A 15,357-nucleotide genomic window follows, 5' to 3' on the forward strand; every position below is an offset into this window, starting at 1 on the left:
TGCCCTACGGGCAGGACGGGGGTTGTACTCACTGATCTTGCAGGGAGGTGTCACTTCCAGACACTCCTTGTGTGCCCCGACGCCACACTTGGTGCACAGGTAACCCTGATAGAAGGTGCCCCTGCACCATGGGAGGGCGGGAGGTGAAGAGGATGCCGGCCCCACACACTCCACAGCCCCAGCCAGTGTCCAAGCCTGCCCTGCTGTCTGCCCTGGAGCACCATCCCTCTAAGCCCCGGGTCCCCAGCCTCCCGCCCCAGTGCAGTTCTGGCTCTCCCGGTGGGCTGCCCTGCCCCTGCTCTGCTGCCCCGCACATGAGACCCGGGCACCCACACAGACAATGTCCTCCCCTCCAGCTGAACCATAGTACCTGAGGGCCTGTCTGGGCCTGGTGCTGATGGGCTACTGCCCACCCCTCGGGGCCTAGCAGCGGGGACACAGGGCACATGGGGCACTAGGCACATGGGCACAGAGGCCCCTCACCTGAGGAACAGCCTGCAGGCTTTGCAGCTGGTGGTCTTGTCGAACGTGTACATCTGGAAGCTGTGGTGGTTGGCGTTGGCCTTATCAGGCCTGATGTTGGACCTAGTGGGAGGCAGGGAGGCGCCAGGTTCTCTCAGCTCCACTGAGACAGGCTCTGCCCCGGGACCCGCCAGGCTCAGGAGTGGGCCGGGAGGCAGGGCAGGAGGTCAGGACCTGCCCCAACACCCAGGCACACTGAGCGCCTGGCCCCCAGGCGGAGCGAGGGTCTCGGTGAGGGCTTTCACTGATTCTGCATCGGCTTGAGAGACCCCCTGAGGGCGGCGGTCTCAGCACCGTCCTGACGAGGGCTTGGGTGTGAGCAGGCGCAGGCATGGGTCAACACTCAGCCAGTGTCACAGATCTCCCTGCGCAGAACCTAACGGTGGGCGCTAGCTCGGGACAGGCCCCCTGGGGCACACGGGGGACACGCACTGATGTCTGCAATCCACTGAGGACCCCTCCACCCTCGGGTGGCACGAGGCAGGGGGCAGTGGTGCAGGACAAAGCGACAGGGTAACAGGGGACTCCTGGAGGTTCACTGTGATGGCCTCTCCTCTTTGATGAACACTTGAAAATTCTCATAACAGAATGTTCAGAAGAAAATTACAGGCCCTGGAAGCTGAGTAGCAGGCATGCAGGGGCCCACAGTCCTCGTGAAAAGCCTCGGTGCCCGCCGCCTGCCTGTGCCCGGGCCTGACCTGTGCACTTCTCAAATGACCCCATAACCTGGGCCTCCTTCCTCTCAGTTCCCCAGGAGGAAAAGGCCAGGGAGGGGAGCGAACCTGCCCGGAACCCCCAACCCACCTGAGTCAGAGCCCAAGAGCTTTAGGATTGGGCCAGTCTGGCCTCGAGGCCTGCTGTGTGTGGGGACCCCGAGTGAGCACCTTCCTCTGTTGGATATATTGGGACTCCTCCTAGATTTCATGGAAAAACAGCACTGGGGCTTTCACAAAGGGGAACGATCCACCGGCCCATAAAGCCCGAGGGTCCAGACCACCAGGAGTCCAAGAGGCCACGGCCATTCCCGGCCACTCGCTGCTCTGCCAGGCACACGCGCTGGGCTAGGCCCCAGGGACAGGCTGGGCCGGAGGAGGGCCCTCTTGCCCTGGGTAGATTATCAAATAGCCAAGATGCCACCAAGCTGGGGCTGGAGGCCAGGGGACGGAGCCTCTCAAGCGTCTGGGCATCGGAGCTACTCCTGGTCAGAGGACATCCCGGACAGAGTCCCTGAGGCTTCCAAAGCCCGGCGCCGCTGCCAGCCCGGACTCACATGGCCATCTCAAACTGCTCCATCCACTTGCGCTTCATGTCCTCCGTCTTGCAGAAAAGCTGGAAGCCCTGCTTTCCTTGAAGGTGGATCAGGTAGAAGCCATAGGACCACTGCGGGAGGAGACAGGACACACGCTGACGACGGACACGCACACGCGGGCTGGGCGGTGTGTGTACACGCATGTGTATGTGCATGGTACAGTGCACTCAGGTGCCTGTGTGGGCACGTGTGTATGTGTCTACACATGCATGTGTGTGCACGTGTAGAGTGCACTGGTGCCTGCAGCGCACACGGATGTGTGTGTATGTGCATGTGCACGGCCCTCTGGCTGTCCTGGGACCCCCTCTCACCCCCTCCCAGCCGGGCCCTCAACCCCACGCAGCAGGCCCGGCAGGGCCGGCATGGAGCCGCGTCCCCAGGGGGGCCCATGTTCAGAAGGCGCCCGGGGCGCTTGCCCGCCGCCAGCCCACCCACTTTCACTTCCTACATGTGACACTAAAGAAACTCACTGCTCTGAAGTGACACAACAGCCACTCGCCACCCCCCAGGCGTGGCCGGCCCTTGGGGCTCTCCCTGGGGCCCAGAGGGAAGCGTTGGGATAGTGTGAGCCCATTTGTGTTAGAACAGGTGCAGGGAAGGGAGGGAGGGGAGAGGAGGGAGGGGAGGGGAGGGAAAGAAGAACAGAACAAACAAAGGGTGACCCAGGGAGGGAGCAGACAGGAGCACGAGCGGCCCTTCCCTCTGGGGAGCTGGGGGGCAGCAGGGAGGGGGCCGCCGCTCACACTCTCTGTAACGGGGGGACTCCTATCATGCCCACGTGTCCACCCTAATGACATGGAGCTGAGGACCCAGACAGCCGAGAGCCCAGCCCTGTTTGGCAGGCCAGCCGGCCCCACGCACAGCTCAACAGGAGCGGGAGGCCTGAGGCCAAGGGCCCCGCGTGCTTACCGTTTTCCCGTGAGACTAGGAAGCGTGAGGAGAGGAAGGGAAAGGGGAGACAGGGCATCAGGAGACGCGGCTCCCCGGCCTGCAGCAGGCGCCACAGGCCCGGACACTGCCCGCTGCCAGGGGCAGGGCCGTCCTCCGGCAGGGGCGGGGCAGGGGCCTGGGGAGGCGGCCTCAGGTCACCACCCCTGGGGTCCGGCTGCTTGGTTCAGACATCGGGGTGAGGCCGGTTACCCCAGAAGGCCCTCCAGGCGGTGGCTGCCCCCTACACTACGAGTGCCCACCGGGGTCTGGGATGCTGGCCACTTCAGCTCCTGGACCCACAACTAGCCCAGGAAGCAATGAAAACAGAACAGCACAGGAAAGTGCTGCCCTGCAGGTGCCGAGGCACCAGGTGGAGGGACCTCTGCCAAGGGGTGCGGCCCCGCCCCACCCCCACAGACCCCGCCCCTGGCACATGGCCTCCTGGCTGGACATCAGGGTCCAAGAGGCCAGGGGAGGCCTGTCCGGACCCCTCCAGAGGGGCAGGCCTGCTTGCTGGCGCGAAGAGTATGGGCAGAGCCCTCCCTCCAGCCTCCTCACTGGGAGCTGCCACCCTAAGCGTGCCCACTCCCAGGGAAGAGTCAGACAAGATGGATGGCGCTGGGCCTGGCACAGAGCGGCATGTCCTCAGCAGAAGTGACGGTGACAAGAGAACAGAGGGAAGCCCGGCCCCACGGCAGAGGCCGGCTGGGGTCAACACTGGCTCCCACTGCCGGTCACCCTCTCAAGGCCACCCCACAATGCCTCCCAGTGTGGGGATGGCCGCCCGCCCCTCGCCCATCGCATCCCACCTTCTTGATGTCCTTGTTGTTCATGGGGTCGTCGGTCATCTTGTGGAAGAGCAGCTCGATGACCTCCTTCAGCTCGTAGCTGTAGCCCCTCCTTTTGCAGACGATGACCACCTTGTCAAACAGGAACAAGTACCTGGCCCAACGGCACAGCCAGGTGGCCCGTCAACAGGGCTGGTGCACAGGACAGACAGACACTGTGCACCCGGGGACATCGCCACTCCGAGCCCGAGTCCTGTCCCTCTGCCTGGCTCCTCCAGCTGACCACTGCTCTGAACAACCGCCCCAGGAAGCCCTCCTCTGCACCCGGTGCTCGGCCCCCTACCAGACTGGGAGCCCTGTGGGGGCAGGACACGTGTCTGCTGTGTCCCCAGCGGGGGCCTGGGCCTTGCACAGAACGTGCATATGGTGGGCCCTGAGCAAGCAGGGGCTGTGCTAGCACAGCCAGAGCCTTCCTGGCCCCCTGCCCCAGGGCTCCCTGGCAGGCATCAGCGAGAGCTCATGCAGCCGCTGTCCCAGCTCCTGGGAGCCTGCGAGCTCGCAGGCCAGGGCCCCTGGCTGCCCTCCAGCCCAGCCTTGTGCCAGCCACGGGTAGGGCAGCCCCATGGGTGTGGCGGCTGCTGGCTGCTGAGAATTGCAGACGCATCACCAGAAAGGAAGCAATTAAAACAGAACAGCACAGAGTGGGCAGGCAGCTCCTTCCACAGGAAAGGCTGTTTCCACGTCCACTGCGAGCAGGGTGCCCGGCTACGGTGGGAAGCTGCCCACCCAGGCCGCCCGCCTTGCTCACCTGTCCTGCTTGGTGTGGTTCACTATGGACCGGACCTTCAGTTCTCCATCAATCTTTGGCCTCCCAAACTCCTCCAGTTTCACTTGCTGGGAAAGGAAGGGAAGACCGTGAACCACAGTGCCAGAGCCGCACACGGTATCAGCAGGAAGGGCAGGTGGGCATGTGCCCCTGGGGCACGGTTCACACAGACACCAGAGGCGGGGAAGCCAGTGACCAGACCCAGTGGTTCCTGGCTGGTGCAGGACAAGGGGTAGGGGAGCAGCAGGCGGGGAGGGCCAGGCCCTGCAGGCTCCTGTCCCCGACCCCCTGAGGACTCCCTTCAGCTCTGTGGGAACAAGGAGCGATTGATGGCCTGGGTCATGCTAACAGGCCGCTCTTGTGTGGAGCCAGAGCAGGGTCCTGGAAGGAAAGGCCAAATGCCCAATTCTGAGAAACCAAATTACAGAGAACAAAAGGTGCTTATCAGATGGAGGGTGGGCAGGGCACAGGGTCCTGCCAACGGGCCATCTTCCACAGGAAGGGGCTTCCAGTCAAGCCTGCTCTCTGGTTTGCTAGGATTTCATTTTCGTTTTCCATTTGGTTTCTATCTCTGCTCCACCCTGATTCAGAGGCTCCCCTGATGCATCCTCCTTGCGGCTTTCAAATGATCTCCGCAGATGGAAAAGGAAGGACGGACTGTCCAAAACGTTAGCGGAGCTGTGCCCACGAGGTCCTCAGCATCCTCTCTCAAGTTTTCTGCATTTTCCTGAAGCTGCCTGGCCAGGCCCAAGAGCATCGCTTTGGTGGCACGCAGGGTGGCACAAGGGCCCTGCTCAGCCACCCATGTGGGCCTCCACACCTCATCTCTAAAGCACAAGAGCCTGCTGACGGTGGGCGCAGAAGAAGATAGGGCGCTGGGCACGGCACCTGGCCCAAGGGAACGTGCCACACCTGTTCTCTACCACAGGTTTGTTTTCATTATTTAAGGCATGTGTACTACTCATGCATAAAAACTCAAGAAAACTCTTTCTTCCTTGTACCAAAGTGATGCTTGTCCATCACACAGCATTTGGGAAACACTGGCAATCAACAAGGGGAAAACCCGACCGCCCCCAGCCTGCCAAGCACTGCGGCAACCGCTGACAGTCTGGGGCACATCCCTCCTCAACCTGCTCTGTCTGGGTGTTTCTTTTCCTCTTGGAAAAGAAAGGAAAATGGGTTTGGTTCGTGACGCTGCTCAGCAGCTTTTTCATTTCCTTCACGACACTTCATAGCTCTCTCCACGCCGTGAGGCCACGTGCCTGGAGAGGAAGTCCTCTCGGTGCTCTTCTGACCCTGCTGGTTGAGGAACAGGCACACGGGCACCAGGTGTTACCTGGGCATCTGTGGGGCTTCCTTTGCAAAGCTTCTGTGTCGATTTGCCCTTGACAGAGACTCCCCAGATGGTGCCAAAGTTCAGGGACCAGAGTAAAGTGTTTACGGGTCTCACCCAGCCATTCTCAACCACGGGTGACTCTGGACCCAGGGGACGTCTGCCAATCTCTGCAGATGCATTTGGTGGTCCTTGCTTGGGCCCCCAAGGGTGGGGGTGCTACTGGCATCTAGTGGGCTGAGACCAGGAGTGCTGCTCGATGTCTGACAATGCACAGGACAGACCCCACAGCAAAGAATGATCTGGCCCCAAGGTCCACAGTGCCGAGGTGCAGAAACTGGCAAAACATTGGATAGAACTGCATGAAGTGTGACGGGCTGGCCACAGGCAGGAAGCGTCTCCTTCCTGGGATGGCCTGTCTCCTCTCCCCAGCAGGGCACAGTGGCTCACCCGACACCCCAAGGCTGAGCCGCTGACAGAGCAGCCTGGGGAGAGGGCCGTGTGAGCGGTCCGCCTTGCCTGATGGAGGCCAAGGGGAGGGGAGCACCCGAGGGCAGCTTCTGGGCAGGGTGCTCAAACTACTTCATTGCCCCTCCTCGGGACAGCGGGAATTAGGGTGGCCTGGGGCCGTGGAGCAGAGGAGCCTCCCGCCCTCCAGAAGCCAAGAGTCTGTTGAGACGGGGGACAGAGGGTGGGGCGGTCAGCGCTGTTCCTCCCCGCAGGCCTGCCCCTTGTAAGCGGCCCCTCTGTGTCCTGGGCTCCCGGGCCGGCTGATGTGTGCAGAGTGCCGTGGCTGCGCCCACAAACAATAGGACAGGTGGGATGTGTGCCCACCTTTCTGCTTATTCAATATTGAGACTGTACAAGTAAATTTTAAAAATATCTATACATGGTCATAATTAACCTTTACTTTTTGGAGAGTCAGCCACACTTACCAAGTTTTCTATAGAACTCTGAAACTCGCTGATTTTCTTTAGGGTCTCCTTGTCCCGTTTGACTTCATTTATATACATTGCCAAGTCCTTGGAAACAACACAGGGAAGGGGTTGTCAGGCCTGAACCCCCCCCACGGGTGCGCCACGAACCGCAAATTCCCGCGCCCCAGAACAGCTTCTTTCCACCCTGTCACTCGATACACTTCTTGGTTAGACTAGAAGAAAACAGCCAAGTAGACATGGGCCAGCTGGCTTCTTAGCCCTCTGGAAGCGGGCACCCCGCAGGCCACTGCCTACCATAGAGCCCCCCAGAACGTGGGCAACCCCCTGTGTCTAGCCCTGGCGTCCATGCACTGCAGCCTCCTTCTGGCCACCAGGGGGCAGTGTCCACTGCAGCCCAGAGGGCAGAGTTGCTGGGCGCTGACTGCCCAGCAGTGCAGCCTGCCTTGGGTGGTGCCCCTGAACCAGGCCACAGGAGGAAAGCGGACCCCCAGGGGCCCACTAGCAGGGCAGGATCTGAGACCCCCGTGTGTCAGGCGGGGTCTGGGATCTGGACACCGAGGCAGAATGTCACCGGGCAGGCCTGGTGGGCCGCCCTGCCGCTCCAGCCTCGGTGCTACAGGCCACGTGGCTCACACAAGGCTTAAAGTGAAGCTCTCCAGGACCACGAGGCTGCTCAGAGCCCAGCACAGACCACCGAGGGGCCCCCTGCCCGCTGGAGGGGGAGCTCTTTCAAGGGAGTGCTTCCCGAAGGCAGAGGGAAGCCTGAAGCCTCAGGGCAGCCCAGGGGCAGAGGCTGGGGCTGTGCCTGGGAGGAGGTGGTGGGGACACAGGTGACCGTGTCCAGGAGCGACTGGCACAAATGGGTGGAGAAAAGGAAAGCCAACCCCAGGGGACAGACCCGAGGGGGACAATCTTTCTGAGAAATGTCACCTTGCAAAGAGAGGACGCACAGGAAGTAGCCAGGTGACGAGGAGGGGTCCAGCCTGAGCCAACACTCGGCGCAGGAAAGGACAGAGCTTGCAGGGGCCTGGGAGCGGCTGTGCTCGCCTGGAGTCTGAGCATTAGTGGCAGACACAGGTGCAAAGCCGGGCTCAGGGCCCCCAGGGAAGCTGCACACCAGGGAGAGGAACCCACAGCTGACTGGGGCCAGGGCAGTGGGCAGCATGGGGCCGGATGGCCCGGAACCAAGTCCGGTGGCTGGGAATGGGGGGTCGCCTTGGGGACGGAAGGGGACACAGGAGGAAGGCCCAGAGAGTCACTGTGTGCCAGGTGGGGTCTGGGATCTGGACCCTTGGGGCCTGAAGCTCCCTCTACCTGCCCGTCTGTCCTTGGGTGGGGTCACACCCTCCACCCTGCCTCTGCTGCTTGCCTCCGAATGAAAATCAACATCTAAGGTCACAGATCAAGGCCCACTGGTGATCCCGATTTCAGTCAAAATGCAGACATGGCATGTTAAACCCCAGGCTGGCCTGGCCTGTGCCCTGTCTCAGTTTACCCACCCACCTGCATGGCTTCCAGTGCCTCCTTGAGCTGCTGCCTCTCAGGCCGGTCAGTGGAGTGGCTCAGAAGTTCCTGGAGGAGTGGGAGGGGAGTCACAGGTCACTACTCGGGGGTCCTGGCCTCTGCCCTCACCCCCACCCAGAACGGGCTGTACGCACAGAGCGAGGCCCTCTGCACAAAGTCCTGCCTGTGGCCAAGCTCCGGTCAGGCAGCCCAACTCCAGCAGACAGACAGCAAGGCCTCGCCTGGGCCACACTGCGTGGGGGTGAGGGGTTCTGAATCCTTCAGATACCAGGAGGGACCTTACGTCAGCACAAAGCAAGGTGCTGGGCTAAGAGGCGCTGAGAGCCCTCACAGGGCCGCACAGAAGCACTATCCCTCCCCAGTCTGTGCGTCCAGGACTTCCTATTCCCACTTCCACCCTGGCTGCTGGGAAGCTCAGAGACTGGGCTACGCGATGGTCCACTGGATCTCTCTTACTCCTGGTCTGAGGATGCTTTTCTGTCTTCTTCAGTTTTTCTGCTCTTATTTGGTTTTAATTGCTTTTTCTTTTCCTGTGATAAACTTGCCTAAAATATACTGAGCAAGCTTTATTGCGTCACTGTTACATCTATGCACAGACTATGTGGACTTGTGGCTTGTGTGTATCTCAACCTGGCCCATCTGTGGGCTCCGGCTCCTGCCCCCGGAGACTGCCAGGCCTTAATCCAGCTCCCCAGCAGCGGCGTGGAGAGCCCTGGCCTCACCTTCAGGAGGAGGTGGTATTTCAGCACCCTCTGCATGGGGACCACCAGCAGGTCTTGCAGCTTAAACTTCCCATCCTGGACCTTCAGTGTGCACTCCTGGGCATCAGGGGAGCAGCAGGTGATGAAGGGGTCCAGCACCCCAGATGAGGTGCTGGACCCCAAAGCCCCACCCCAGCATGGGGTGCAGACCCAAGCCCTGAGCTGGGGCTCAGATGTCCCGTCCTCCTCGGGCCTGGCTCCTAGAACTGGGCAGCGTCTCCCAAGGACCCTTCCCAGACAGGTGTGTGCAGAGAGGAGTGGACTTCACAGCATGCGGGCAGGGGGCCACCAGCTCTCACAGACTCAAGTCTGCAGTGGCCGCTCAAGGTCTCTGAGCACCCCTGGCCTGGCACTTACCAGGCCTGCTAGAGACCCTTGGGAAGCCAGCTCACAGTAAGGCGGGGCCACCCTCAGAAACCGGGGCCTCTCCATCGATTGCCTGACCCATGTGAGCATGTCACCCAGGGGCACTACCCAGCATAACTGGAGCAACGGGGCCCTGCACCAGGATTCACTCTGGAAATGGGGCTTGACCGGTCAAATACCAGAAGGGAACTACAGCCCCGGAGGGCAGCCGGGCTGCCCCCATGAGGCAATCTTGGGGCGAACTGGACAGAGGCTCATGTGGGAAATTCAACCAGTGCCAGAGACTGGCCCTAAGCCTGGGGGAAGACGGGGGCCGGAGGATGAGAGGTTCCATGGCTCCCGGACACATCTGTCACCTGGGGCCTGTGCACAGTCCGCACAGGTCAGGGTCAGGGTCACTCTCCAGGAAACGGCCTCTGCAGTACCCAGGGAACCCAGGTGGTGTTCTGGCCTGGGATGGTGACCCCACCTGCCCACTCCCCACCCCAAGAGAATGCAAAGGAAAAATCATCTGATAAAAACATCTACAAAAATGGTCCCTTCTCCACCCTCTGTCCACCTGTCCACAAAACAGGCAAGCAAGAGGCCAGCACGCTGCAACCTTGGAGATGGCTGCAGATGGGCTGGGGCCAGTCAGTAGCCCCCTTACCTCGACTTTCTGTCGGAAGTCCTCCCGGCTGGCGAGGAGCTGGTTCAGCGTGTCCTGGGCATGCTCCATGTGGCTGCAGTACTCCCCGTAGATCAGGAGCCTATGTGCGTGCACGCGCGCACACACACACACACACACACAGGCAGGCTCCGTGAGACGTGGTACCGCGAGCCACGGGGCTGTCACAGTGAGCAGGTCTGTCCCCATGACAGCCCCTCACGCGTTAACACATTTAACAGCTTTGTTCTTTCCGAGTGGCTGATTTCTCCCCCTTCCTGAAGCACCGCCGGGCTGGTAGCAGGGCAGCTCTGTTCTCCCTGGACCCAAGGAGGTCCCCTTCTGTGGCTGTTTCAGGTCAGGGCCGGGTTGGAGGATGCAGCTCTCACAGCCGCAGCCCACCCCAGAAAAGGGCCAAAGCCAGGGAGAAGAGAGGCCACCCGCCTCCCAGGGGCTGGGGGACCCCAAGAAGGCTCACACTCCTGCCAGCAGGCGCTGTGCTGGCCCCGGGGTGGTGGCCTCCACACTGATGTTTCGGGTCTGGGAACCCTGTGGGTCAGCCTGGCATCCCCATGGCACTGCGCCCTGGGCCTGGGCTCTAGGAACCCCGCTATCAAGGCAGGGTGGCATCGGCCCCCAGGGCCCTGCTCCTGTGCACCGGCGCACTCCCTAATCCAGCCCTGCCCCTCTGCCCCCACATGCTCATTCTCACCCCCCAGCCTATGCGGCTCTCTGCTGCAGCACCCTCTGCTTTGTCCCCCACCTCTCTAGAAGGGGGCCCCCGGTCCTCCCAGGGCCTCGGGTTACTAGCCTCTGAAACCCTGGTCACCCCGCTACAGAGCAGGCCTCCAGAAGGAGCACGCAGGGGACGACGCTGGCTGTGCCAAGGAAGATGGTGAAGGAGCCCCTGCTGACAGGTGCTTTCCATGGTGTGAGAGCCTAGAGACCACTTACAAAGACAGGCGTGATGAGCCCCATTCTCCAGTGGGGAAACTGAGGCCTCAATGAACTGGCTGAGTCCCCAGCTAGTAGGGGGTGATGCCTGGCCACTGATGCAGCTTCGCCGGGAGGCTACGGCCCCGCCCACAGCGTCCCGGGACACCGTCAGATGTCAGAGGGCACTGTAACTAGCAAACAACCGGAAGCCTCTCTCGGCCTGGCCACTAGTCTGTCCACTGAGGCCCTGCCCCACCCAGGGCACCAGGCACAGCGCTCAGGGCAGGCTGCTGGGCCTGCAGCTGGCTTGGCTTTCGCAGAGGTTGGCGTTCAGGAAGAAGCCTCCTGGTCTGGAGGACTCCCGAGCTCTCCCTGTAGGGCCCAGGGGCCTTCAGGGACCCCTGGCTCTGCCACAAGAGCCCCTTCCCCAGGCCTCAGGGGTTTGGGACATCAAACACCCACATTCTTCCCCCTGCAGTCCAAGAACCAAACAGTATGCTTAGCATGTATTTTCAACCCAGAGGACATGTAATTTCAGAGCAGCCCCAATGGGACAGATGACACTTCCTGAAGCACCTCCCAGCTCCCGACAAGTGGGCAGGACCTGCTGTTCTCGGGGAGGTGTGGGGGCCGGGGGCCTACACACTCAGCTGAGCTGCTAGCATGTCCTCAGGCCCCCCTGAGGATTCTCCCTGGCACCAGCCTAGAGGGAAGCCGCTGCCATCAAGCGGCCGAGTGGCCCTGACCCTATGAAAGACTTTAGTCCGGGCCTAGAACTTGCCTGGAAGCTCACCTTCCCCCATGAAGCAAAATGCCCCACAGCTGGGCTCCACATCCACAGGCTCGCCAAGTCCCTGGCCTGGGCCTGGCGCCACGGGCCACTCTGACCAGGAACCGCTTCACGTGAGAACCGTAAGGGTGAGAACCCACCCCCACCCCAGGCTCTGCAGGCTTTCTCCTGAGCCCGGGGACTCGCTGACCAGCCAGGGACCCCTGTCCTGAGCTGAACAGTGAGCCCGACACATGTCCACCAGAACCTCGGAATGTGACCATATTTAAAAATAAGGTCTTTGAAGATGTAATTACAGAAAGGATGGAGAGGAGATCACGCTGAACTGGGTGGGGGCCCTTAAATCCAACGAGACAGTCCTTACAAGAGAGGAAGGCTACAGGGGCAGGAGAGGAGGGGCCGAGGGAGGGCGGAGCCGAGGGACACCCCGCCCCCAGCAGCTGGGAGGGGCAGGAAGGAGCCCCATGGCCCCCGCCCACACCGGCTTTCAGCCTAGTGACCCTGACTTTGGATCCTGGCCTCCAGAACTGAGAGAGAACACACTTCTCTGGCCCTAAGCCGCTCGAGTCTGCAGTGAGTTGTCACGGCAGCCCCGGGACACGCACACAGACGCCTGAGCCCCCTGTCCACGCCCCGTGCCGGGCAGTGCGGACACAGACAGTAAGTTCTGAAGGGGGTGAGCTAAGGGAGTGGAACTGAAAGTTTATGGGCCTTAATTTTAACCACAAACATCTACTGCTGTCGAGCAAAATTATCCAAAACTTTGAGGGAAAGCAACATACACACACAGAGGACTTGCTGGTTCAAGATCTCAGGGGAGCGCTGCGAACACCAGCCTGCCTGCCACCCGAGGCCCAGGGGAAGGCATGTCCCAGCCAGGTGCCCCCCAGCTGGAGATGGTTCCGGTGCAAGTGATTTCCGTTCTGCTGGACAAGACGGGCAAAGGCACTGTGTTCAGAGGGCGCCCACCAGCTTGGGTCCCGCGCGGCTGCCCGGGCCCTGCCTGTTCTCCCTGCTGAGCCCGCACTCCATGTCTGGTTCCGTCATCCTCCTGGTCCCTGCATTCACGAGCTGGCAGGTATCTGACACAAGCTCGGTATGTATTCATGTGAGGGTCTCATGATTTTACCTCCTGAACACTCAACTCTGACCTCCAAAAGGGAGTGTGAGCACATTTAACAGAAAGGCCTCTGGTCTGCCCATTTCCCCCACTCTGTCTCCAGTCCGCAGACCCCCAGTCATCACGGGCCCGGCGCAGGGCCAGAGCAGTGTGCCCAGGTATTCACCGAGGACGGAGGAACCAGCTGAGGCCACCGCCAAGCCACCACCCTCTCCCGGCCTCAGGTGCCGCATCTGGGAAAGGAGGATCAGAAGGGTGAGAGCTGAGGGCCTCTCTGCTCAGCGGGTCCAGGGCAATCCTGACAGCCGAGGCAGCCAAGCAAAGCCCTGTGGGGGCTCAAGGAGCTTGAACAGGGGTGGGCTCCAATCCTGCGAGCTTTGACAGGGACCACCCAGCTGTGGGCTTGGAGACAGAAGGCCTCCCGGACACCCTGGTCCCGAGGGTGGAAGCCGCAGGTGGGGCGCAGCATCCCCCGAGCTACACTGAGCAGCCGGAGGTGCTCAAGTGCTTACCTGCCGCAGGACCTTCTCCCCACACTCACGGAGACCCCACGGGGTCTAGGGGGCCGGCAGCAACTTGCTTTTACTCTTACTCTGATCTATGTTCCCCCTGAGCACTTGTGCCAAGCTCCAGCGTGCCTCCTAAACGCTAGCCCTCCTGCCATCCCAGTGGCCATCGCCGCCCCACAGCCGGTCCCTTTGTAGTCATCCTGCAAGCCTTTCCCAAGTCCCAGCTCCCTCTGTGTGGGAGACGGCCCCTTTAGGCCCCATGACAAGACTGAAAGGAGACTTATCTGAGGACCAAGGCTACATTAATGCAAGTATAACCTCTAAAAAGAAGGAGGTGATTGCCCTTTTGGCACTGGTCATACCACATCTGGATGCTACTCCACCCTTCATCTGGGATGAGCAGTCAGGATCTTGCCACTGGAATCCTCGGTGGTTTTCTTCTTCACAAACCACCCTGGCCTACCAGACCCCTGCAGACCCTCCAACTGCACCTTCGACGATCTCTTTGCCCACTTCACTCCTGCTCCTCTGGCCCTGCCAGTGCCCCTAACAGGGTGTCTGCTGCCCGACTCACCCTACCTCTTCAGGGCTGATTCCTCACTGAGGTCCCAGGGGGCCCCATCCTGGCTACAAGCCCCGCCCCCACCATCTCCTCTGCTCACAAGCACACTACAGCCTGTCACGATGGGTCCTGGCCTGTCTTGTTTCTCTCCCCACCCAGCAAGAGCAGAGCCTGCTCTATTCCACATGGTGAACAGCAGCTGGGCACAGCAGGCACCTATAAATGCTTGCAGAATTGGGAAGCAAGTGAGCATTAGGACCTTAGGCTGACTCAGAAATAAGGAAGGAAAGCAGCAGAAAAGGTGGACCCTGGGACAGAGCCACAGCCGTCTGGCAAGTAAACTCCAGCGCCTTCCCTGATGGACCCACCCAGAGGGCCTGGGCCCCATGACTTGCTGGGTGGGTGACAAGCAGCCTATCTGGAGGGTTCCTGGTGCCAAAATGCATTCCACTCACTGGAACAGTTCCCAGAGGTGGAAACAGGCCCAAGGGCCAGGGAAGGGCACAGAGGGCCACGGGGACAGGCAGGCAGCTGAGCTCTTGGCCAGGGGTTTAGAAGTCTCAGGGGAGGGAAGGTCACCCATCTGTGCCCAGCCCCGGCGCATCCCCGCCCTGGCCACCTGTGCACGGGGCCTGCTGTCTCATGTCCCCAGGAGTCCCCAACCCACGGCCCTGAGAGAGCGGGCTCGGGGCTCCTTGCCCGCTCAGGAGGGGAGCCAGCTCCCCACCTGGAGCCACAGAGCACGAGGGCTGGGGGGGCACCTTCAGGGGCTCCTAGGAGAAGGCAGCTGAGAATCCAGCCCTGGATGGGCTACCTGGCCAGGGAGGGGTGTGAGCTGAGCTCACAGTTGCCTGGTGGGTGATGCAGGGGCCCTCATACAGATGAGGCAGTGGGTGTGGGATCCCTGCCAGCCGCTGTGGCACTTCTATAGCCCCTGGACCCCACTGGCCCTGCAGAGTGGGCCTAGGAATCGGTATTTTCAGCAAGCTCCCAGGTGGCTCTCATGAGCAGCCAGATGGAGGAACCACTAAGACAGAATCTTCGGGACCCCCCAAAGGGTCAGAGAGACAGAAAGCAAGGCACGGTGTCCAGCTGGGTCACTTGAGACCCCAGCGGCTGCAGACACCCTCTCCCAGGCTCCCTGCAGCTCTGGGCATCGAGTCATCTCGCCCCATCCCCCATTTAAAGGACAGCTGCCTGCCGAGATAGCAGAGCCATCCTGACAGCTGCCCCCTCACACCTAGTTAGACGCTCCCAGAATCCCAGTCCTCCCCTGCCAGGCTCCAGCAGGACATTCCGGAGAACAGAAGGCTGGCTCTCCACCTCCACCAGCTGGGGTCACAGAGGCTTAGAGCAAAGAATCAAACAGATTCATGGAGGCCTCCTAACAGCAACAACAAAAAAAAATATATATATATAAACAAGTCCCCACACTGGTTCTTAAATGAATTGTTTCTCCTCCATCAACATTTTTTTCTGCTTGAGAGGCTGGGCAGT

The 15,357-nt window shown here is 61.0% G+C and overlaps 1 protein-coding gene across 3 annotated transcripts in view; it reads right to left on the reverse strand.

Annotated features, from left to right (window-relative positions):
- VAV2 (vav guanine nucleotide exchange factor 2) overlaps positions 1-15,357 on the reverse strand; it is a 171,938-nt gene that overhangs the window by 19,430 nt on the left and 137,151 nt on the right. For 2 of the 3 annotated variants that reach the window (XM_036901424.2, XM_036901422.2), the window contains exons 9-17: positions 9,947-10,046; positions 8,893-8,988; positions 8,150-8,218; positions 6,644-6,730; positions 4,358-4,443; positions 3,571-3,703; positions 1,793-1,902; positions 484-585; positions 33-121 (exon numbers count right to left, since the gene is read on the reverse strand). In XM_036901424.2, the coding sequence (XP_036757319.2) occupies positions 33-121; positions 484-585; positions 1,793-1,902; positions 3,571-3,703; positions 4,358-4,443; positions 6,644-6,730; positions 8,150-8,218; positions 8,893-8,988; positions 9,947-10,046 (872 nt within the window). Of the gene's footprint in view, positions 1-32; positions 122-483; positions 586-1,792; positions 1,903-2,740; positions 2,756-3,570; positions 3,704-4,357; positions 4,444-6,643; positions 6,731-8,149; positions 8,219-8,892; positions 8,989-9,946; positions 10,047-15,357 lie in introns of all 3 variants that reach the window. The other variant, XM_036901420.2, reaches the window with a different exon arrangement.

The sequence above is a fragment of the Manis pentadactyla genome, chromosome 3 (assembly GCF_030020395.1).
Source record: "Manis pentadactyla isolate mManPen7 chromosome 3, mManPen7.hap1, whole genome shotgun sequence".
NCBI lineage: Eukaryota > Metazoa > Chordata > Mammalia > Pholidota > Manidae > Manis > Manis pentadactyla.